The 23,210-nt window shown below is 44.5% G+C and overlaps 2 protein-coding genes across 6 annotated transcripts; one reads left to right on the top strand and one right to left on the bottom strand.

Annotated features, from left to right (window-relative positions):
- Positions 1 to 573: 573 nt before the first annotated feature.
- Positions 574 to 3,358, top strand: LOC102242359 (macrophage-expressed gene 1 protein). The gene has a single exon (XM_005869377.2). The coding sequence runs from the start codon at positions 574 to 576 to the stop codon at positions 3,079 to 3,081; it is 2,508 nt and encodes an 835-aa protein (XP_005869439.2). The 3' UTR covers positions 3,082 to 3,358.
- An 842-nt stretch (positions 3,359 to 4,200) lies between these two features.
- On the bottom strand, positions 4,201 to 23,131 carry CNTF (ciliary neurotrophic factor). Of its 5 annotated transcripts, XR_001362688.1 has the most exons (6): positions 22,632 to 23,131; positions 20,731 to 21,191; positions 13,115 to 13,256; positions 9,212 to 9,416; positions 5,256 to 5,304; positions 4,201 to 5,166 (listed from the first exon to the last, which is right to left on the bottom strand). XR_001362688.1 is itself a non-coding variant. In XM_014542220.1 (4 exons), the coding sequence occupies exons 1-4, from the start codon at positions 22,743 to 22,745 to the stop codon at positions 5,299 to 5,301; spliced, it is 723 nt and encodes a 240-aa protein (XP_014397706.1). In that variant the 5' UTR covers positions 22,746 to 23,131; the 3' UTR covers positions 4,201 to 5,298. The 5 variants fall into 5 exon arrangements, 3 of the variants coding, with proteins under 3 accessions (XP_014397706.1, XP_014397707.1, XP_005869436.1); XR_001362687.1 differs by having other exon boundaries at positions 4,201 to 5,304; XM_014542220.1 differs by lacking the exon at positions 9,212 to 9,416 and having other exon boundaries at positions 4,201 to 5,304.
- Positions 23,132 to 23,210: the final 79 nt, after the last annotated feature.

Genomic DNA, 23,210 nt, shown 5'->3' on the forward strand with positions numbered 1-23,210 from the left:
ATGCTAAGCCCCCCTTTAGAAACTCTGTTCTGCCTGTCCACACCCAGTACTCTGGAACATTGGCACATCTCATCTCTTAGAGTTGCCCCGAGCCGGCCACAGTCCAGGAAGGGGCTCACTTCTGCAGTATCTGCTGCTATTCCAGGAAATCAGCCTGGAGTGAATGTGACATGTGACTTCCCAGCCACAGTGCCACAGGCTGGTAGGCCACCTGGGGAGAGGCCCAGGCTGTGTCCCTAGGCCACTTCCTCACCCAATCTGCGCCTGACACTTGCAATAGCGATGATTAAATATCAGGTGTTCAATAGGTAAAGATTGATTTTCTTGCTGAAACCGGTTTGGCTCAGTGGATAGAGCGTCGGCTTGCGGACTGAAAGGTCCCAGGTTCGATTCCGGTCAAGGGCGTGTACCTGGGTTGCGGGCACATCCCCAGTGGGAGATGTGCAGGAGGCAGCTGATCGATGTTTCTCTCTCATCGATGTTTCTGGCTCTCTATCTCTCTCCCTTCCTCTCTGTAAAAAATCAATAAAATATATTTTTAAAAAAAGATTGATTTTCTTCATATACTAGTAGATGAATTCTCAGGCCCCTAGGGCAGCAGCGAGCTCTTCACCAGACCAGTCCGTATCTCCCAGGCCTGGAATCTGCTGTGTTTCACTCTCCTTGGTGCTCCTTATAAGGCATGCGCTTAACATTCTTTCCTGGAGACTTCAGAGAGAGCCTTCTGGGGGAGAGGACGGCTCGCTGGGGAGGGGCCTGAGGCGGACTGAGTCATTGTCCCGTGGCTGGGCCTATTTCAGCTCCCAGGCCAAGGCTTTCCCTCTGCGACTCCACACCATGAAGGAGCTGAGGGGCAGCGGACTGCCAAGGCGAAGCTGTCCTCCAGCCATGGCCCTGTGTCTGGCATCACTGCTGGCCCTGCTCTCAGCCGGGCGGGGCAGCATGGGGAATCAGGAAGTCTCCGCCATCCAAGGCTGCAAGCAGGCACTGAATGTGTCGGTGCTGGGAGCACTGCCTGGAGGCGGCTGGGACAACCTGCGCAACGTGGAACTGGGGCTGGTGCTGGGGCGCAGCTACTCCCAGTGCCGCACCACGGAGGACGGCGAGTACCTGATCCCAGACCAAGTGTACGTGGTGCCACGGCGCGAGAGCGTGGTGGAGACCCGCGCCGAGCTCATGGACCAGTGGCTCAGCTACACCGACACCTGGGCGGCCTCCATCAACGCCGAGCTCTCCTTCCTCCCCAGCCTCAATGGTAAGTTCTCCGTGGACTTCCAGAACGTCAGGAAGTACAGCCTAGAGTACGAGACGGTCACGGCCAGAGTGCAGCTCCGCCACAACATCTACTCTGTGAAGGCCCCGGAGGCCCCCGGCTTCCATCCTGACTTTCTGCAGCATCTGCTGATCCTCAGCGACCACCTGGAGAACAACCTGACCCGCGAGGCCCAGTACCTGGCGGAGATGCTTGTGCTCAAATACGGCACGCACGTCCTCACCCACGTGGAGGCCGGCGCTACCTTGGTGCAGGAGGACCAGGTAAAGCGGGAATTTGTGGGCAATCAGGTCGGAGAGGGGAGCAACATTACACTGGCCGCCTCCGCCTTGTTTTACCGCACGGTCAACGTCGGGGCCGCGGCCTCCTGGCAGGAGCAGAACCAGTTCATCCAGAACTACATGCGCAACTTGGTGGCCTCCAAGACGCGCAGCCACGGCGGGCTGCCCTTCTACCCGGGCATCACCATGCAGACGTGGCAGGGGGGCATCGGCAACCGGCTGGTGGCCATTAGCAGGTCCGGCCTGCCCCTGCCCGCGCTGCTGGAGCCGGAGGCGCTGCCGGAGCTCCCCCCGCCCGCGGTGCACCGGGTGGCGGCCGCCTTGCGCAGCGCCATCTATCGCTACTACGAGGTCAATGCGCACCCCGGCTGCCTGAAGAGCGGGGAGCCCGCCTTCAATCCCAAGGCCAACGTGGAGGACGGCTCCTGCTCTGGCGGCGGCCCAGCCAACTACAGCTTCGGGGGCGTCTTCCAGGAATGCGAGGCTGTGTCCGGAGAGGACGCGGGTGACCTCTGCCAGAACTATCGCATCCCGAACCCGCTCACCGGCAACGCCTCTTGCCCGGCCAACTACACGGCCAGCGTCCTGAACAGCGAGCTGAAGACATCAAGCAAGACCCACTCTGTGTGCCAGAAGCAGTGCGAGACGTGCTGGCTCTTCTTCTCCTGCTGCCAGCCCGTGTGCACCCTCCGGGAGCAGCGCAGCGTGGTGCGCCTAGCGGCCTCCTGGTGCGCGCCCACCCAGGCCTCCCTGCCCGCCACTGTAGGTTTCCTCTTTGGAGGCCTCTATAGCTCCAACCACCCAAACCCGCTCACTAGAGGCCAGACCTGCCCCTCCTACTTCTACCCACTGACACTCTTTGGCGATCTCAGGGTGTGTGTCAGCAGCGACTTAGAGATGGGAACAGCCCAGGCAGTTCCCTTTGGGGGTTTCTTCAGCTGCCAGGTGGGCAACCCCTTGGCTGGCCTCATGAAGGGCCAGAGCGCTGGGTTCCTGCAGGAGATGTTCTACCAGGACAGTCCCACAGTCCACCCCATGAAGTGTCCAGAAGGGTACAGCCAACACCAGGCTTACCTCAGCGATGGGTGCCAAATCCTCTATTGCCTCAGGGCTGGGACCCTCTCGGACCAGGAGCAGGTAGCTATCCGCATGCCCCCATTTATTCCCCGCCCCCTCTTGCTCAACAACAGCAGCTGCTCCCAGAGGCTCTCTGTCCTGGTGGACTCCAGTGGCCAGCAGGTCTGGGTGAGGCAGAAAGGCTGCGACCACTGGCGGCAGGCCAACATCAATGACCAGTCTCTGCCAGCCAACCACTTGAGCCAGGCTGCCTCCGGGCCCAGTGTCGGGGCCATTGTTGGCGCCTGCCTGGGGAGCATAGTGGGTGTGGTGGCTGTTGCTCTGGGGGTAAGCTATGCCTTCAGGTACTACAAGAAAAAGGTCTATGGAAAAATACAGGATAGCATGCTGACCGGGGAACAGACTGCCTACGGGGCCACTGAAACCACTGCAGTCCCCAGCTCTGTCTGAATGCACAGGCAACAGAAAAAAACAAACACGACTGTGCCTGGTTACTAATTAAGGCTTTAGCCCATTTCTGTTCCTTCCACCACCTAGATTAATGGTAAGATACTAACCACAGAATCAGCCCCACTTTCTGGAGGTACAATGTAGAACTAAACTGTGCTTCCTCAACCCCTTTCCCTAACACCCTCTGCCCAGAAGCCCCGACTGTTCTCCATGGTGAGTTCCCGTGTTTTGCTGCCTCCCTTGTTGTAAGTAGCCAATAAACCCAACTTAGTTCAAATACAGATGTATTCCTGGTGACCCTTGGCAGGGGGGCTCAATAGAGAGGATAGAACATAGAAGAGATAAAATATAGCTTTGAAGTTGGAATTCTATCAACCTGTTTTCTCAGAATCATTGCTTTGGACCCTGAAAGTTCTCTCTTGGGCTGGATCTAAGTCAGAGGTTTTTGCTGTTGTTTTTCCTAATAGGACCTGATTTACTTGTGGGTCATGAGGTGACATAGAAAATATAGTGCATTGCATAAAATAAATATATAAGAATTATTTTTGTGAAATTTTGTTTTAGTAATATATTAAGTTGATCATCTAAAATTGCCCATTTCTAATCATTTTTGATTCACACAAAAAAATAGCTATTTTCTGTGGTTTAAACTACTATATGTATCCAATACACTGGGTCACAACATGAAATATATTTCAAATTGTGATCAGTCAAAACATTTAAAAGCCACTGGATGTTTCCAGTGGATGTTCCATGAAGCTTAGCTTTGGGAAAGCATATGTGCGTCCCCACCCCTCTATCTCACCCTGACCAGTCTCCGTGGAAGAGACTTCCTTCTGGGCGTCCTGCTTAGCTCAAGCTCGCCACAGTAAATTGCCATTCTCTAACCCACAACAGCAGTTTCTTGGGGACAGGGTTGAGTTTTGTAATGTTCTTGGAACACAGACCTCATCCGAATTTAACTTCAGAGTCTGGGTCTCTGGTTGTCACAGGAAACCGGTGTCCCATTAAACCCTAACCTCGGAAGCACAGGGCATGCCGGACTGTAACTGGGGAAATAGCCTCTGGCCAGGTTCCAACGGCGTGTTGCCATGAAAACCAAATTTGCGAGACAGGTGCTGAGGTGAAGGGAAGAAGTTTATTTCAATTGCCAGCAATTGGGGAGATGGGGGACTTTTTTTGTCCTCAAAAACCCATCTTTCCCTCTCATAGGTAGGTGTTTTTTAAAAGGAGGGAGAGGGAAAGCAGAACAGAGAAATCGGAGGGGGGCAGGGGGGCGGGGAGGGAATGTAGGCAGGGAGTATAAGGGGGTTTCTGGTGGTTTGCAGCCCTGGAATTTGAGTCCCTGTGGGGGTCTTGGGCTTGATGAATGTCTTTATTATTGGTGCCTGGAACAGGATGGTCAGTGTTCTGAAACTGGTCAGGCGGTGATCAGGTGTGCAGCATCCAGGTGTTTCTGAGTCCTAATCGATCAGCCTCCATATTCCTGGTAGCCAGTTGTGTAAGTTCAGGGCTGTGTTAAAAATCTTTTTGCTCCTGCCTGTCAACTGAGAACTGCAACAAAATCTTAGCCAGAACATAGGTTAAATATATACTGTTGATTAATCAATTACACATTCTTAGTAAAAGGGTGGGAAAGGAAAGAGAAAGGAAATTTAAAAATCATATTTTTATTCTACCCTTGTACCCCTATCAAGTGAGCTAATTATGAAGGCACTTAGACCTAGGTGCCTCACAGTGTGGACAAGAACCCACCTTCCTGACCTGGGTGATCTAAGTGAGTCATTTTACTTCCTGGGGTTTCAACTCTAGCTACAAACTGGAATATATCAGGATACTGATGAGATGGCATTGGGGCGAACTCTGAGTCCTGAGAGGATGAGGCAATTGAAATCCAAATAATGTCGCGATGGTTGAGATGGCTGGCCCTGCTGGTCTGGTGTGGGCACAGTAGAGACTGGTGACATTCCTCAGCCTTCTCCAGACTTGTGGTCAGTACCATTCATAGAGACTTCCTCTGCATGCAGATACCTTTACAATAGCATCTCACTTCATCTTCACAAAGAAGAAGATGTAGCTCTCATGCTGTGGATGAGGAAACTGAAGCTCAGAAAGATTATAGGACTTGCTAAACGTCACATGACTCAAATATTAAGAAGAAGAATGGTTCATACCTACTGAGTATTTAGAATTTGCCCTTTGCCAAGATAATTTCATTTAAGTCTGTGGAAAAAAAAACAAAACACAGTTTTAGGAACTGGGAATATAACTATTTTATCAGAGGGGAAACTGAGGCTCAGAGAATTTAAGTAGCTTTCACAGGAACCGAAAACTAAGCATAACAGCAAAGCTAGGTGTGTATGTTCCCCCACGTCCCGCGTGGTTCAGGGTTCAGGATCTGGAGGAGGGGCCGCACACAAATGAAAGAGACGAGACAAGAGATAATTTGGAAATATTGGGGGGCCAGGCGGGCAAGCCCAACTCAAGGGGAAGGACTTCCACTGGTGCCCAGGCTTCGCCAATCTTTTATTCAACTTTGGATACACATCTAGCTCTTAGTAGGTAAGAGGCAGGTAATTGCTGTAGCAGACAGACTATCTTAAAGGTCAGTAAATATTAGAAGGATTTACTCTGAGACTATTCGATCAGGAAATAGCTTGAGCCCCCATTGTCAGGACTAGACAATCGGTGCATAACTCAGGCCCTTGCCATGGGTTCAAGGTTCACCAGCCTTCCGGGATCCTTGTTTGCACTTCTCTGCTAGTGAAGACAATGGACGGCTTCCTGCAGCTAGGGGCTTGGTCTGGGTCAAATATTGGCCTCTGGTAATTCCTCATGCCTCAGTTTGGTTCTCTATAAAATGGAGCTGGCCTGATAAATTCCTAGGTTACTTGAGGAGATTAAATGAGATAATGAATGCAAAGACTTTGGAACATCTTGACCTTCCTAAATCTGACATATATCACACTAACGCTAGGGGTCTGATTTGCCGCTGCACTAAGATTGGGACCCTGGGAATCAAGACAGACAGACCTGGGCTGAAGTCCCAGCACAGCTGCCCACTAACCCTGTGATCTTGGGCAAATTGTCTCACATTTATGAGAACTTATTTCAGCTACAAAATGGGGATAATATGACTATTATCACAAGGATTAAGGGAGATAATGCAAGGAAATCCTTTAGTACAGTGCCTGGCACGATGTGGAGGTAATTCTGATGGTGACATGTGGAGGTGAGTAACAGCAGAGTGCTGGGTACACAAAGATATATGATCAGGGCTCACAGTGAGTGGGTCAGGCACCCACAAAATATTAATTACTCCTTGTGAAAATGTCCGAGCATCAACCAAAACATGGGAAAATGAATGAGGGACATGAATTCTAAGTGGCAGGGCACTGGTAAGGCTTAGAGATGGAATAGGACTCCTCTCAGCTGGGCACATTTTCAGGTTTGTTCAGTTCTGGCCTGAGAGGATCCTTTCAATAGCAGCTGAAGGCCCGTTTCTGATGGTCTCAATTCATTTCCTGGAATAAGGGCCCCCACCCCCGGGCTGCCGACACAGCAATCCCACCAAGAGGGATGAGGTGGCGATTGGAGCATAATGAAGGTTTTGACATGAGATAAAAAAAAAAAGAAGGGTGCAGAATGGTCCGCCCTAAAGTCCAAATCTGAACTGTTGTTGAGACCAAAGGAGGTGTTATTAATAATTAGACAGGACATGTTAACTGGAATGTGTCACTCCACTTTTATAGGGGACTTGTTTGCCATGGGGCTGACCTACCCTGTCACCCTGATCTCTGCCAACTTCTCCCTCTGACACCCACCCACTGGTCCCCATGTCATGTCAACTCCTGGCCGTGCCTTTGTCTGTGGAAGTCTTACTCATCAATCTAGACTGGGTTCACATGTCCTCTCCCCTGAGAATGCCTTTTCATTCGCCCCCTCTCCCCTGACCCTCACATAGTTTTCAGTCTCCAGGAAGAATGCATGTCTCACTCCTCTTCACCTCCTCAGCAGCATGTGACTAGGAGTGTGTTACTTTGTATGAGTTCTTCACCCAACCTGACTGCAAGCTCTTTGTATGAGGGAGGGATGGTGTTATGCTCATCACAGTTGCTTCCAGAGCTCAGCATCAGACAGAATAGCTGGCAGGTGCTCTACAAGAGGTCTTGTGTGGTCCCAGGTGATGAGACCCAGCTATCAAATCCTTTTAGGTTGCTTGCCTCTCTTGGAATTCTTAAATGTATTATTATTTCATTAATAAACCAGTTTTAATCCCTGTTTTGCCCATAATAAGAGCTTGAATAAATGTGAAGAATAAAACTCAGTTTTCATTGTCTCAAAATATTCTAGGCAAGTAGATAAAAATAAAAGGGATGGGAAAGGGGGAGGTAGTAGCATGGTGGGAGCTTCCAGTCGCACGTTCCTTTTGGAACTGTGAGAAACAGGGTGGAGAGGCTGCTGAAATTTCATCCCAGCTGATGACAGAATGGGGACTGCTAGACAAATGTCAGTGAATAAAATTCAGTTTTCATTGTCTCAAAATATTCTAGGCAAGTAGATAAAAATAAAAGGGATGGGAAAGGGGGAGGTAGTAGCATGGTGGGAGCTTCCAGTTGCACGTTCCTTTTGGAACTGTGAGAAACAGGGTGGAGAGGCTGCTGAAATTTCATCCCAGCTGATGACAGAATGGGGACTGCTAGACAAATGTCAGGGAGACCTTCCTTGTGACATTGCACAGTGTCTTCTCCTGGAACAAACTTCTCTTAGACACTGGGTTGTTGCTATATTATGGGCACTGTGATGTAAAACAAAAAGATCTTTCTCCTTATTTTGACTTCCAGAAAACTTAGACCTAAATTTTGACCCCTTCTACAACATTTTTGTTGCTAAATTCAATCTTAGTTCCAACTTTCTGCCTTTATATTCCCTTCAGATTAACTCAGTTTTCAAAGTTTTATGTTATATGTATTTGTACAAAAGACCATCAATTATTTTTTTTTTAATAAAGGAAATGTATACAGAGCTAAGCAGTTGTGGCAGGTGACTGATGTACAAGGAAGGGCCTGATCCACCTCTGAGTCTCACATCGGAGCCCAGTCCTTATCTCAGCCGCAATCTCATACCTCTGGTCTAGGTTGGTCCAAACCCATCCTGTCTAGTGACTGTTCTCTGTACATCGGAGAGGGGAGCTGTTGTAACCCAGATGGTCTCTGGTGATCTCAGGAAGTTCCTGAAAATTTGACATTGAAAATTAATTTTAAATTTAATTAATTTTTAAAATCAGGTTGGGGATGTAAATAAAAGTGGAATGGTGTATGTTATTTTAAAATGTGTTGAAGCACCAAATGGTTGGGAATCATTAAATTGTAGGCAAACAAATCAGCAGGTTTGGAGCTCAAAAATCAGACTAGGATTCAAGGAATCTCTGTTGAGCTTCATGGTCTAGGGCAGTGGGTTCTCAACCTTCCTAATGCTGCGACCCTTTAATACAGTTCCTCATGTTGTGGTGACCCCCAACCATAAAATTATTTTCGTTGATACTTCATAACTGTAATTTTGCTACTGTTATGAATCGTAATGTAAATATCTGATATGCAATATGTGTTTTCCGATGGTCGCGACCCACAGGTTGAGAACAGCTGGCAGGGAGTCCAGGATGGGGAGAGTAAAAGATAAAGAAAGTAAGGCATTTAAATCATTCATTCATTCTTAAGAAGAATGACCCTTTACTAAGTACTGAAGATTTCAAAAACAAAAACAAAAATACTGAAGGGTAAAATATAGAGAAAAAAATCTTTGTGACCTTGAGTTAAACAAACAAACAAAAAAATTAGATATGACATCAAAAGCACAGTCCATAAAAGAACAGGTTAATAAGTTGGACTTTGAAGGACACCAGAATATGTCATCCCAAAATATGCTCTTTGACATAAAAATTATTTTGAGCTAAAAGCAAGTAAGGAGCAGCAAACACACACACACACACACACACACACACACACACACACACACACACCCCTCCTCCTTTTTGACCTAAAGGCAAATTCTTTTTACTAGAGACAGACGCTTAATCAACCCAGAGATGCACCAGGGGAATCTGCAAAGAAACCTCCCTCCAGCGGTTTACCTTCCCAGAGGCGGCTTCCCTGTGTCCTGTCCTTTCTCCAAAAATGTGTTCTGCCCCGTGGAAGATGCTAGATAAGCTGGAATTCACAGCCGCCACTTGAGTGACTTTTGGTGCAGGTTTCTCCCACATCATGTGCGCTGCATGGCTTAATAAACACTTTTCCCCTTGTTAATTCTTCTTTGTGATAAGAGACCCAGCTGAAGACCTAAGAGGAGTAGGAATAAAGTCTTACTCCCTTACAACTTCCTCAAAACTTAAAAGAAGAATTCAAAGCTCTGAAGCATAACGTTCATATAAATATGGGTAAGCGCACAGGACTCCCAGGTTGGGCGCCTGCTTTTGCAAAGGAAGCTGTATTGAAACACAGCCACACTCATTTGTTCCCATACTGTCTGTAACTATTTCCATGCTACATTGGCAGAGTCTACAACAGAGATCTTGTAGCATCCACGCCTAAAAATATTTACTATCTGCCCCTTTAAGAAATAGTTTGTTAACCTTTCAGATTAAGCACAGACTGTCCAACAGAGCCAAGATGTATTCATCCTTTCAACACCATGGTAACCAAGTGGGGACTGAGAGACTGTCACACAAACCGGCCCTCCCATCATACCAAGGAAGATGCAGCCCCTGCCTCCAAGGAGCCCACATGCCAGCAGGAGAGAGAGGCATACACACAAACAGTTAATACGCAGTCCTATGATCGTGATGTAAAGAAAAAGTACGGCTTGTACACCCAAATACCTCAATTTGAATACCAGTTCTGCCAGTTATCCGTTCTGCAATGTTGGGTGAGTCATTTAACCTTTCTGAGCTTTGGTTCTCTTGTCTGTTAAGTGGAAATGATTGCATCAAGTGTGATGGGATGTTGTGAGGATTACTGAGCTGAAGAGCATCTAGTTCAATGTCAGAATTCAAAATAATCGTTGTTGTTAGTGGCAGTGGTAGTAATAGTAGTCAGAAGTAGATGCAATAGTGAGAGATAATGTATAAGATACAGTCACAGCAAAGATGACAGGGCAGTAATATAAGTGTATTGACCAGGGATGTTTTCACAAAGAAGTTGAAATATGATCTGAATCTTAAAGCAGGACAGGACTTACTCATGTGGAGAGGGAGGTGGTGCGACAAAAAAAAAATTAAACCCTTTTGGGGAGACGCAAATTTGCCCAAGATGAGAGAAGGAGAGTGGGGTGGTTTCTGATATGCCTTAGGTCTACTAAACTCTGGTGACTGTCGGAATAGAGGACGCTCTGCACTTGGATTTAGACAAGGGGACCCTTGCAGTTCCCTTTAGGACTAAGGCAGAAGAACTGACCTGACCCCTGGTGATTTTTCCTTCTTTCCTTTCCCTTCCTTCTTATTGTGGTCTCTTTTATGCTGACTATAAGAGGGTCACTGATCTAAAACCGTGAATGGCCCTACTGGTTTGGCCAGTAGATAGAGTGTTGGCCTGTGGACTGAAGGGTCCTGGGTTTGATTCCAGCCAAGGGCATATGCCTGGATTGATCCCCAGTGGGGGGCATGCAGGAGGCAGCCAATCAATGATTCTCTCTCATCATTGATGTTTCTATCTCCTTCTCCCTCTCCCTTCCTCTCTGAAATCAATAAAAATATATTTTAAAAAAATAAAAATAAAACCGTGAATGCTTCCACATTGCCTATAAAATGAATTTAAAGTTCAAGGCCCTTACAGTTGAGCCCAGTCTTCATATAGAACTTAATATAATTCCCAGCTAGTCCTCTCCCCACTCCTTCCCCCATATATTTTAAAATTTTATTTATTGATTTTAGAGAGAGAGAGAGGAAGAGAGGGAGAAAGAAAGAGAGAGGTTTGTTGTTCTAGGCTTTGCATTTTTAGCTTCCAATTTTGTCAAATTTCTGATAAAAAGTTATCAAATCCTTTCAAATCTGTCAGATTTCAGTGTGGATAAATATTTCTGGCCATATTAAATAATTTCATGGACTCTAGAGGATACGCAGGTCCTTATCTCCCAGGATCATTTCCTCTGAGAGCCAAAAGAAATAATTGACAGCCTGCTCCTCCCAGTGAAACTGAGGGTCCTATGAGTTCCATTAAATTTAGTTTTAAATTCTAGCTTTAGAAACCATCTCTTTCTTTTTCCTTCTACAACCCTCAGACACCTAACCTTGCCCCCTGCTCATCAGCAACCCCCAGGCAGCAGAAGACAGTGCCTGGACCTCTGCAGGCTAAAGATAACATCTTGACCTAAGTTATGCTTCAGCTCCTGAGCCCTGAGGTGGAATGACCCTCTGGCTACTTCCCAACAAAGGGTCACTGAAACAGACCTTAGAACTGTCCTCAAGACCTGAAGAAATGATTCACTATCCTTACCTCACTTCTGATCAATCAGCTCCCAACAACCCCAATCTCAAACCAATGGTGCCTTGTGATTTTGCCCTATATAATCTGTTACCTAAAGGCCATGGGGGAGTTTGGGCTTTGAGTATTAGCTTCCCGTTTTGCTGGATGGTGTCATTATAAATAAATAGCCAATATTTCTCCGCTGCAATATTTCTCGGTGCTTAGTTTTGGCTCTGCCAGCCCTGGGTGGATGACCTCTTTCTGTTCAATAACACCAGGCAGGCAAAAAGTCAAGCCAAGCCTTTAGGGCACAGGCAACAGCTATCTCTGGGAGAGACAGGATAAATACCAATTGGTCTTACAGGCTTTTGTTTTAGGTACTTCTTACATCTTCAATTTTTTTTTGTTAGCCTATTACAGGAGATTCTTGCTTTTCATTACCTGCTCAGATGATCAAAGTTTCTTTTGGGATTCTTCTAGAGCTGTTTTTTTAAGGTAAGTTTGTTTTCTTTAGAAGCTTCTGCAAATCAAAGAATACATTCCATGTCCCTGAGAGGTTTAGAATTCCCTCTCTAAGGAAGGGCCCTGGAGGTGGAATTGAAGTTATTCCTTAATGGCTGTTAGAATTTTAAATTATTTTGGCTAAGTTGGTCGGTTTTATTCAAAAGGCAGATGAGGAGGGACCATAATATTTGTACATATAACTAGCTAGAGTTCCTGAGGAAAGAGCTTTTGGGGACTTTTAGAGGATGAAAATTCTATGTTAAAGATGAGTGTTGGCCCTGACCAGATAGCTCAGTTGGTTAGAGCATGGTCAAGATATACCAAGGTTGTGGTTTGATCCTTGGACAGGGCACATACAAGTATCAACCAATGAAAGCATAAATGAGTGGAGTAACAATTTGATGTTTTTCTCTCTCTCCCTTTCTCTCTCTCAAATCAATCAATAATTTTTTTTTTTTAAAAAAACTCCACTTAAAGGTGTCACAGCTGGGGGTGGGGGGGTGGGGGGGGGAGACAAAAGAGATATCAGTCAAAAGCCCCAGGGAGTTTATCTGTAAGCTCATTAGTTTTGGGAATGGGAGTGGGCCTGGAAAACAGGTTTATAGAATGTATGTCTGTGTGCTCCCCTATGAAATCTTTTTCTTATTGGTTGGCCAAGGAAGTTGCACAATAATAAGTGAGTTTAAATTTCTTTTTGTTTAGTCCAGAACTTGCTTTAGTTAGTTTCAAATTTGTTTCTTGGAGGGAGGCTATCTTTGAACCATTGAATTTCTTAGGGGCCTCTAAATATCACTCAGCTTGTTTAGCAGAGCTAAGATTTTCTAATTGTGCATGTAAACATATTAATTTCAGAATCTCAAAAGATACACAAAGTGGCCACTGTAATTTCAAACGGTCCTTATCAGAAGTCCATCAAGACAAATATTTTGCAGAGAACAGCCTATAAAATCAGCTGGCACTGTAAAATGAATGTGGTTGTCCCTCCATAAACAGACTTAGAGAAAGTGGGCACTTGCTACTAGAAACAGTATCAGAGGAGCCAAGAATTAAAGCTCTGAACCAATAGAACTCACCACTGGAATCCAGGGGCAGTCATGAAGCTGACAGAGTACCAAAGGCTCAAGAAGGTACCTTGCTGGAATCCAGCAGCAGCACCAGATGCCATGATACTGACACCATATATGTTGAAAGGACGGAAGAGTTTGGAGGCTTTGGCTAGAAACAAATAATAAAGATTTATTCAAGAGTCTTAGAGTTTGCAAGCTTGGAACACAGCTAGGCAAAAATGGAAAAGTGTTCCGAAAAAGAAAGAAAAGTTAAGGATTCTTTTAGTAAAAAGTGCATTGTTGAGAATAATCAGTCCTATATTCTTATCCCTAGGATTGGTCCAGGATGGTTATTAGATTGGCCAGTCTGGATGACGGATGTCAGTAGGTCTGGATACGTGTGTCCTTTAGGGGGTATTCAGAGAGTTATCTACAGGACTGAAAAGTTCAAAAAGTTTAAGTTCCCAGGCTAGTCAGAGCAAGAATGCTCAACTTTCATAATGTCAATCATTTTAGCATCTTGGTTAAAGTAAAGTGTGTGTTGAGTTGCTGTTCCCAGGCTCCCAAAGGCTGATTGGAGATAAGGATGCTAGAGAGCACTGGGTGAAGAGTAATGAGAATGTAAACAGAGATACCCAATGTTTCCTAAGATGAAGTTGGTCTAATGGGGAAGCAGGGAGGTGCAATGGGAGGGAATGTCCTGGACTAAGTTCTATTTTCTAGCTGGGACACTGGAATGGATTACTGAACCTTTTTGACTCCATTGTACTGTGTTTAATGATGGGATAGAAATAAATGAACTTTGAGTTCCTTCCTGTATTAACAGGAGGGTGCTGACATATGGCAGGATAGCTATACATCCAAATGCAGGCTTTAACACATCCTGGGTGGTGCCTTGGTTTGCATGTTTCCTTGGCTATCCAGAGAGCCTGCCAGGCTTCTCCAGAACTTGTCTGACCCGCCTACTGTGAAAGCCATCTTCTGGGTGCAGTGAACAGCCCGAGTCTCAACTCTTCACAGGTAGATGACTCCTGGAGGCTGTGTGAGACTGGGTCAGTCTCTAGTGGCCAAAGGCCCAAGGGCAGGGCAGAGCGGAGTCTAGGCTGTGACCAGATGGATCTCTGAAAAGCTTACAGAACCCTCTCCTCAGTCTGAAGTCTTACATTAATCCAAGCTATTCCAGACCTTAAATACACTGGATGTTTGTATGTCATTTATAAGTACTTTCAGATACTCAAGTTTGTCTAAATCATGTGACGACCTGTGAAGATAGTATTTGTCCTTTCTGTTTCATACATGAGGAAGCTCAGAAAAAGTAATTTGTCCCGAAGTTTGGAGACTTCATAGAACTTGCCATAGAGCAAGATTTGGTACAAGTCTGTACTGGCTTTGTCTAAAAACAAGTGAATTGCAGGATAAGATGATCTCAATTACTAGATGTCCCATGGCAGTGGGGTGGAGTGACCTTCATAGACAGAACTAAAACTGCAGTCCTATCAGATAGCATTGGAGCAGGGGGCTTAGACCAGTAATGTTCATTTTCATTCCCCTTATTGCGAAAGAGAGATCGTATCTCAGAGGATTAAATGACATGAAATAGTGTAGAGATGCCTGACATGAGTAAATGCAGTATTCATTTTATGCCACCTTAAGCAGGTAGTTAAAAACACAAAATCTATTAGCAATTTTTTTTTTATATTTTCCCCTATGCGATTTTCCACAACTCAGTTTCTATCCTCAAACTGACCAGAAATGAGGTAGTCAGAGTTCTTCTGTCTTTGAAAGGCTTGATTGGAGTTCAAATACTTGAGATTAAACCATATTAAAGAAAATCTTCCCCATCTGCAAGCAAGCTGGCAGGTGTAGGGGCAGTCCACCTTTCCTAAGCTGAGTGGCCTGCAGAGATTTACCCTAGGGCCTGGCTTCATGGAGATTTACCCAGCACGCCTGATTGAGCCTGGCCTGGCTGGGAAGATTACAAAGTTGAAATCACTTGAAATTCCTCTTGTTCATCCAAAGATACAGAAATAAAAGAAGCAAACTCATGATCTTGCTGAGGTGAGATCTTTATTGTGAGCCGTTCCTGCATCTTTTATTTTCTATTTGCCCAAAATTGATCCACCCAAGTACTATAAGAATCACATGCACGTGGATTTTCTTATCTCATGCCCCACACACATTACATCAAAAGAACAAATTATATTTTTTTGTCTGTATTTATCTGTAGACCTTTGAGCTCTACAGAAGCTTTAAGCAGATAGAGGAAATTTTTGTCACATTCATTTTTTTGAATGTACCATCATCATTCAGAAGGTCCATTCTTGGATCTGAGGCTTCAAGCCTAGGTGGAATGAGACAAAAGGCCAAACCATTCTTTTAAATGTCCTGAGCTAAACAATGCTGGTGACACACATGTACGTACATATGCACCCATGCACACAATAAATCAATTAAAGTTATATCCAAATTCTATTCTTTCTCCTTTTCCTCTTCACCAACCCCTTTCTTATCCTGATGAAAGCTCCTTCCCCGACCAACACCCTATTCTCAGTTACTTCATAAGGTGAGGATTTACAAAATCATTCTAAACATTTCAGATATGTCTCCCTGAATACTTTGAGCTCTATAGAAGCTTTTAAGCAGATAGAGGAAATTTTTGTCACATTTTTTTTGAATGTATCATCATCATTCAGAGGGTCATTCTTGGATCTGAGACTTCAAGCCTAGGTGGAATGAGACAAAAGGCCAAACCATTCTTTTAAATGTCCTGAGCTAAACAATGCTGGCAACACACATGTATGTACATATGCACCCATGCACACAATAAATCAATTAAAGTTATATCCAAATTCTATTCTTTCTCCTTTTCCTCTTCACCAACCCCTTTCTTATCCTGATGAAAGCTCCTTCCCCCACCACCACCTTATTCTCAGCTACTTCATAAGGTGGGGATTTACAAAAATCATTCTAAACATTTCAGATATGTCTCCCTGAATATTTACTTGTCCTCTCATGGTTTGACCAGCAGTCACCATGATGAGTCATCCACTGGGCTTTAATCCATAGCGTCCTGAAATAACAGCCATACCAGGGCTATGACTTTACACTTTCCATTTTTATTAAAACTCTCACTTCCCTCAAACTTGATTATCTTAAAGCTAATTTTATTCTATGCTCGGCCTTCAAGTTTGTGCTAATTTGCAAATCTTTTCCAAATGGCTCTCTTGAATTAATGCAGGAGGAAGTTATCAACTCTCACACATGTGATTCTTTGACAGTCATGAAAATAGTCTCTTTCCCCATGAAAGGAGTGTTTCTGGAGACAGTGGGATGGAAGGAATCCTCTTTACAAAATAAGAGTTAGGGGCGCCGTGGCCGGTTTGGCTCAGTGGATGGAGAGTCGGCCTGCAGACTCAATGGTCCCGGGTTCGATTCCGGTCAGGGGCATGTACCTTGGTTGCGGGCACATCCCCAGTGGGGGGTGTGCAGGAGGCAGCTGATCGATGTTTCTCTCTCATCGATGTTTCTAACAGGTGGGGATTTACAAAAATCATTCTAAACATTTCAGATATGTCTCCCTGAATATTTACTTGTCCTCTCATGGTTTGACCAGCAGTCACCATGATGAGTCATCCACTGGGCTTTAATCCATAGCGTCCTGAAATAACAGCCATACCAGGGCTATGACTTTACACTTTCCATTTTTATTAAAACTCTCACTTCCCTCAAACTTGATTATCTTAAAGCTAATTTTATTCTATGCTTGGCCTTCAAGTTTGTGCTAATTTGCAAATCTTTTCCAAATGGCTCTCTTGAAATAATTCAGGAGGAAGTTATCAACTCTCACACATGCGATTCTTTGACAGTCAGGAAAATAGTCTCTTTCCCCATGAAAGGAGCGTTTCTGGAGACAGTGAGATGGAAGGAATCCTCTTTACAAAATAAGAGATAGGGGCGCTGTGGCCGGTTTGGCTCAGTGGATGGAGCGTCGGCCTGATTTATATATATAGTTTATATGTATATAAAAATATTATTTCCCCAGAGATCCTATCCATATACAGATATGAGGAAAAGAACTGATATCTAAAGATCAAATATCTCTTTTGGATTGTGGATGGTTAAAAATATATAGACTCCCAGGGTCACCATTTTCCTTGTGTTATAGGACAGGCACTTACAGCCCTGGCCTAATGTCAAACCCTCATTCAGTTTGTTTCATCCACTTCAGGTAGGCATGATGCGATGTCTAACGTGCAGACCCATGCATGCTCGTCTTTATTGTTATAGCTAAGTGCTCATTTTCCCCTTCCTTCATCTTTTTTTTCTGAGGAGTCTCCCCACACGTCTTTGGAGGATCCTGTGAGTTTCTTGAAGAAATGGATACACAGCACAGTGCTGGAGGTGCACTCAACAGACCTGCTACTTACACATCTTCCTATTTCCTCCCAGTCAGTGGTTAGTACTTGTACCTTTTCTGGACTCTCTGCCACTTCAAATGTGCCTCTTATGCATAAACATTCCTTCATGTGCAACTCAGCAGAGCTTATGCCATGCTCCAAGGATCCCTGAAACTTCTGCACTGCAACATCCAAATATAGAAGCAAAACCCTTGAAGAGGGGTCATGCTTTTTAAATTTAGCAAGTTTGTAATGTTTTTTATTTCCCATTAAGAAATTTTATGGTCATCTTTCCCCATTAAACAAAGAGCCCAAAATACTATATAAGCGTTGGTGGTATAGTGGTGAGCATAGCTGCCTTCCAAAATACTATATAAACTTAAGAACTCCACACCAATAAGCAGGACTTTATCAATCAGAAATACTGCTTGTAAGCAGAAGAAACAATTTAAATAGGAAAAGCTTGAATTAAATAAACCTCTATGCACTCACTGGGGACTATCGACCTACACCAAAATCACAAATGAAATAAAACCAAACAATAAACCTCAAGGGGGTAGCTGGTCTTCTAGGGATATTATTGCCTCACATTCTTCTTTTTCCTGTTTCTCTCTTGATTTCTATTGATTTGATACTCATCCAACCACTGAGGCACAACTAACTCCTCCCTCCTCCAGGAATAAGTGATTTCTGGTCCTCATTGAGCTCCTTCTTGTTTTTAAACATATTTTATTTATTTTTACAGAGAGGTAGGGAGAGGGATAGAGAGTTAGAAACATTGAGAGAAAAACATCAGCTGCCTCCTGCACACCCCACATTGGGGATCAAGCCCACAATTAAGGTACATGCCTTTGACTGGAATCGAACCCAGGACCCTTCAGTCTATCCACTAAGCCAAACTGGTAAGGGTGAGCTCCTTCCTTTAATTCCATAACATTTAAACCCATGCCCAACTCCAACCTACTATTGATCTCTTATATGCATACAACTTTGTTTCCATACTAGACAATGGGGCCTTACTTCCCTTGTATTGCCTTAATTCCTATCACAGAGTTTTCACATATTGACTTCATGCACCCATGTGGGAAAGGACACAAGGTAAGTCACCCATTCCATCTCATGCAATCTATGTGAGCTAGCTCTCTCTGACACATGGCTCATTTAAGAATACAAAAAACTCCAAATAGGTATATGAAATTTATTGGGACCCCCCCCCAATCCAAGGTCTTGCATCTTAATTGATTGGTGTTATGAAATGATACGCCTACCTGAGAACTTTTGGATTCCCATTTGTACTAGTTCATAGGCCCAACTGCCAGTGAACTTTTCCATTAATGCCCTCCTTTACTGGTTGGCGCTTGTCCTACTCTTTCTCTCAAAGACATTAAACACAGAGTGCTGCCGCTTTGTTGTGAAGCATGGAGGCTTTGCTGTGTATTGTTTTAGTACCACTGGCTTTCCCACTGGGAACAGAGTGGGCCTCACCCTCTCCTCATGACTAAGTCCAGAGAATGTGTGGTGAAGTAGTTCTGTGACTTTTTAACCTGAGCAGTATTCCCCCCATCGTCCATGAATGCTTGGGTTAGTAACTGTATTGCAGCATTGCTGATTACAATAAATGTGTGCCCAACCCCGAACTCACCAACATTGGTGGACATTTTGAAGCACGAAGCATTACCGCACACCCCCAGCTTCCCAAGTTTAGAAGTTAGGTGGGCCTAATCTTTTCCCCAAGCAGAATCTTCACATCTCTACTGCTCTCTTCTTTGACGAGAATGGACAACATTGACACTAACATTGTGCCCTTCAGGACATGTACAGTAGTCCCCCCCTCATCCATGGGGAGACATCCAAGACCTCCAGAAGATGCCTGAAATGCAGATAGTAGAGAACCCTGTTTTTTCTTAACAATAACAGATGAACAATAACGAAGAATAAAACAATTATAACAATATCCTGTAATAAACGTTATGTGAATGTGATCTCTAATAACTGAGATGGCTAAGTGACTAACGGGTGGGTCAGTGTATACAGCGTGGCTACCCTGGACAAAGGAATGATTCATGTCCAGGGCGGGATGGAGCAGACTGCATGAGATTTCATCACAGTACTCAGGACAGCACACAGCTTAAAACTTATAAATTGCTTATTTCTGGAATTTTCCATTTAATATTTTTGTACTGCAGTTGACCATGGATAACAAACCATGGAAAGTGAAACTGCAGATAGTGGGACTACCGTAAGGGGGTTGTTTTTTTCAGTGCTAGGGATAGACTCCATGGATCCATTTTCCAACCCTCTGTGGCAAAGGTGCAGTGATAGAGGTTCATATCAGGCCTCTAAGTGAAGGGCATATAGGCTCTGAAATCAGAAAGATCTGAGTTCAAACTTAGTGCACCATTTGCTAGGTGGGTCATCTCAAACAAATTATATGTTTCTGTGAACCTGTTACCTCATCTGCCAAATGGGAATAACACCACGTCCCTCATCATGGTTGTAAAAATGGTAATATACATAAAGCCCCTGGCATATTGCTTCAATATAGTAGATACTCAATAAATGTTAGGTACTATCTTTATTTTCCAAGAGTTTGAATTGAATAGAGTCCATGATTCTTAATTTCCTGTTATAGTCCTCTTAGTAGTCTTCCAGAACTAGAGTTAAAAATATATATATGTGCCCTGTGAGGCTGTTAAATGTCAAATGTCTGTAGAGGTTACTTAGTGGGTAGGAAAGGTTAGAGCATTGAGTTGGAACAATGGTGCCCCTGCCCCATTCCCATACGGTCTCAGCATCACCCCCATACTCCCACCAACTAAACCTGTATTCCCATTTGTCTAGGTCTCCAGCCTTACTCGATGAAAATGCCTGTGGTCTCAAAGGTTTTAAAAAATTTAAGAATGGCAAAGTGAGGCCTCAGAAAACTATAAATATTCCATTAGGAAAGAAAGGAAGAGAGAGATGGGTAACTGCTACTTTTGTTGCTGTTGAACTTCACCCAAGGACATGCTTAGAGAGAGGAAGGGAGGCAGAGACAAAGGGAAGGAAAGATGAGAGAGAGAGAGAAAGAAACATCAATCAGTTGCCTTCTTTCTATATGTGCCCCAACCAGGGATTGAACCAGCAACCCAGGTATGTGCCCTGACCAGGAAATCAAACCAGCAACCTTTTAGTGCACAGGATGACACTCAACCGAGCCACTCCAGCCGGACTAACTGCTATGTTTTCTTGTCATTAGCAATATACCGGCTTCCATGTGCTGAGATCCCAGTCTGATGAGAAGAAATGACACGAAGGTCATGGATGGACCTCACTGTCCACTGGGAAAGCTCTTGCAGCACCTTTAGGCCCCACAGCTTCTTCTCAAAGAGACCACCATCTCCAACAATTTCAGGCATCTCATCAGCCTCACTGGGGGGGATCTTGAGTTCCAGGAGCGCCATTAATTCCTCCAGCTGGTAAGCAAAGGCAGCAACTTGGAGTAGAAGGGTATGTATTGCTTGATGGAAGTCACTGTTAGCTGGAGTAAAATGCACCCGTTGGTCATCTAAAAGCCTGATCAACATACCATGGAAGGTACGATAAGCTTGGAGGTTCTCTAGGAGTCGCTCTGCCTCAGGCAGCTCACTCCACCGATCAGTGCTTGCCATTGGCACACCATCCACGGAATCCAGGTCCATGTCCTCGTTCAGGCCCTGATGCTTCACCTGGCCAAGGATACAGAAAAACATCACATTCTCACTTAAATAATCCCTAAATCTCATATAAAATCTTATTCATCTCCCTGGTCATGGATCCAAATGATAAAGAAAATAAAATGTAGAACAGAAACTCTTGATTCAGGGTCCACGATTGGACTTTCAGGAGATACTTTTGTCCCTGAAATTATACAAATTGCTTTGACTACCTGTTTATTTTTCTTGGGAGAATGTGCCATTTTCCTTAGGTTCTCAAGGTTGAAAACCACTTGTCTGGAGTAACTTGTCCTTCCCACTTCAAACTTCCTCCTGGCCATTTTAATCATACTGAAGTTTTTAAGTATTTTAAACATACTTGAAGACACTGGCCACAGTGAGGAAGCCCTAGAATGTAGCCATAGGACTTTTTTTCTAATCTCTTCTCCATTGCCTACTCTCTGTAGTGAGGACAATCCTTTAGAGCAGTGGTCACCAACCGGTGGTCCACAGACCACTGGTGGTCCGTGAGATCCGAAAGGTTGGCAACCACTGCTTTAGAGGATTCAGTGGAAATCAGTTGGAAAAACTGGTGGGGCTGTGCAGATATTCTCCACAGGGTCTGGAGTGTTTTCACAGAAGCTCTTAGGTAGAGAATCTCCTACTATCAGAAAACCAATCTGGAACCCATGGTTAATGTTTTAAGAATATAACACTTCCCAGAGAATCTTAAAGGAAATCTTCTTGATAGTGTAGGTGACCTTTCTGTTTAGATCCAGAAACAATTTTTTCCTTATATATTGATTTTAGAGAGGGAGGAATGGAAGAAGAGACACATCAATGTGAGACACATCGATTGGTTGCCTCCTGTACATGCCCCGACTAGGGATCGACCCTGAAACCTAGGTATATCCTGATCGGGAATGGAACCCTCAACCTTCTGGTGCATGGGACAATGTGCCAACCAACCAAGCCAGGGCGCTCCAGAAACACTTTTGATGTGTGTAATTTAAAAGTGGGTGGCTAATACTATATAGGAGAAATTGGTTGGGTTTACACTGCTTTTCTCCCAATCCTATAAACCTTACTCTGCCTTTCATTTACATAGTTCAAAAATTCAGAACAACCTATATGAAGAACCCAAACTTAAAGGGTTCATAGTTAATCTATTCTGATAGAATTCAGATTGTAGGCAATCAAATTAGAAACAGCTTCCAAGACATATAGCCAACCCAACCTAGCACCCATGGATATTTTCTTACTCAGGAACATATCTCCTAAAAAACCTAGAGGAAGGAAATAAACTCATGTAAGTTTCCTTAAGGGAAGGGGCCATATCAAATGATATGTGCCCACTATACAACTGACTGTATTAGGGCTTTCACAATTGGTAATGGGGCTGAAGCATGATGGTAAAGGGTTGGATCAGAATAGATGAAGTCAAAATAGACTACAGCAAAATAGGCAACTTACATAAGATTCCATAAGAGCGGTCAGGTCTGAACGAATCTTTCTTGCTAGCCAGATGGAGCGGCTACAGAGATCCCGACGGTGAGGGGTCAGCGGTGAGTGCTCTGCGAAAGCCATCCCCTAACTCAACTGTCCCAGGAAACAAGTGAGCTGAGTTTGTTTCTATCTACACTGTTCCAAATAAGAAATGTGACACTCAGACTAAATCCACTGGGCATTCTCTAAAGGAATGGTGTTCCCCACCCCCACCCCCTGCCTGACTCAGAGGTGGCAGCAAATTCCTGGCTGTGGATTTTTGTGCCTGTGGAATCAAAGGCCCCTTTTACCAAGCTTTTTTTTCCTGCAGCGTCTGCCTCCATCTCTCTCCTCCACTGAGTGCCTAGCCTACTTGTTTTTATGTCATTGTTTTGCTTTTGCACTTAGCAACAAGGTCACTATCACACTAATCCTCATGATACCTAATGCAATCTATTTTATATACACATATAATCAGTGCATTTTATTACCACTCTCCCTTGTGCTCCCCATGTCCTTTTCTTTTTCTTTTTGGCTTGGTAAAGTCTTCAATAATATTCATCATTA

This window comes from Myotis brandtii, unplaced genomic scaffold (genome assembly GCF_000412655.1).
Source record: "Myotis brandtii unplaced genomic scaffold, ASM41265v1 scaffold2920, whole genome shotgun sequence".
NCBI lineage: Eukaryota > Metazoa > Chordata > Mammalia > Chiroptera > Vespertilionidae > Myotis > Myotis brandtii.

Coding starts and splice junctions, on each gene's coding strand:
- LOC102242359 (XM_005869377.2), top strand. CDS start 574: ATGAATTCTCAGGCCCCTAGGGCAGCAGCGAGCTCTTCACCAGACCAG.
- CNTF (XM_014542220.1), bottom strand. CDS start 22,745: ATGGCTTTCGCAGAGCACTCACCGCTGACCCCTCACCGTCGGGATCTC. Junction 21,192..22,631: donor CCGCTCTTATGGAATCTTAT/GTAAGTTGCCTA, acceptor ATCCTTGGCCAG/GTGAAGCATCAGGGCCTGAA. Junction 13,257..20,730: donor ATCTCAGCACATGGAAGCCG/GTATATTGCTAA, acceptor ATTTGTTTCTAG/CCAAAGCCTCCAAACTCTTC.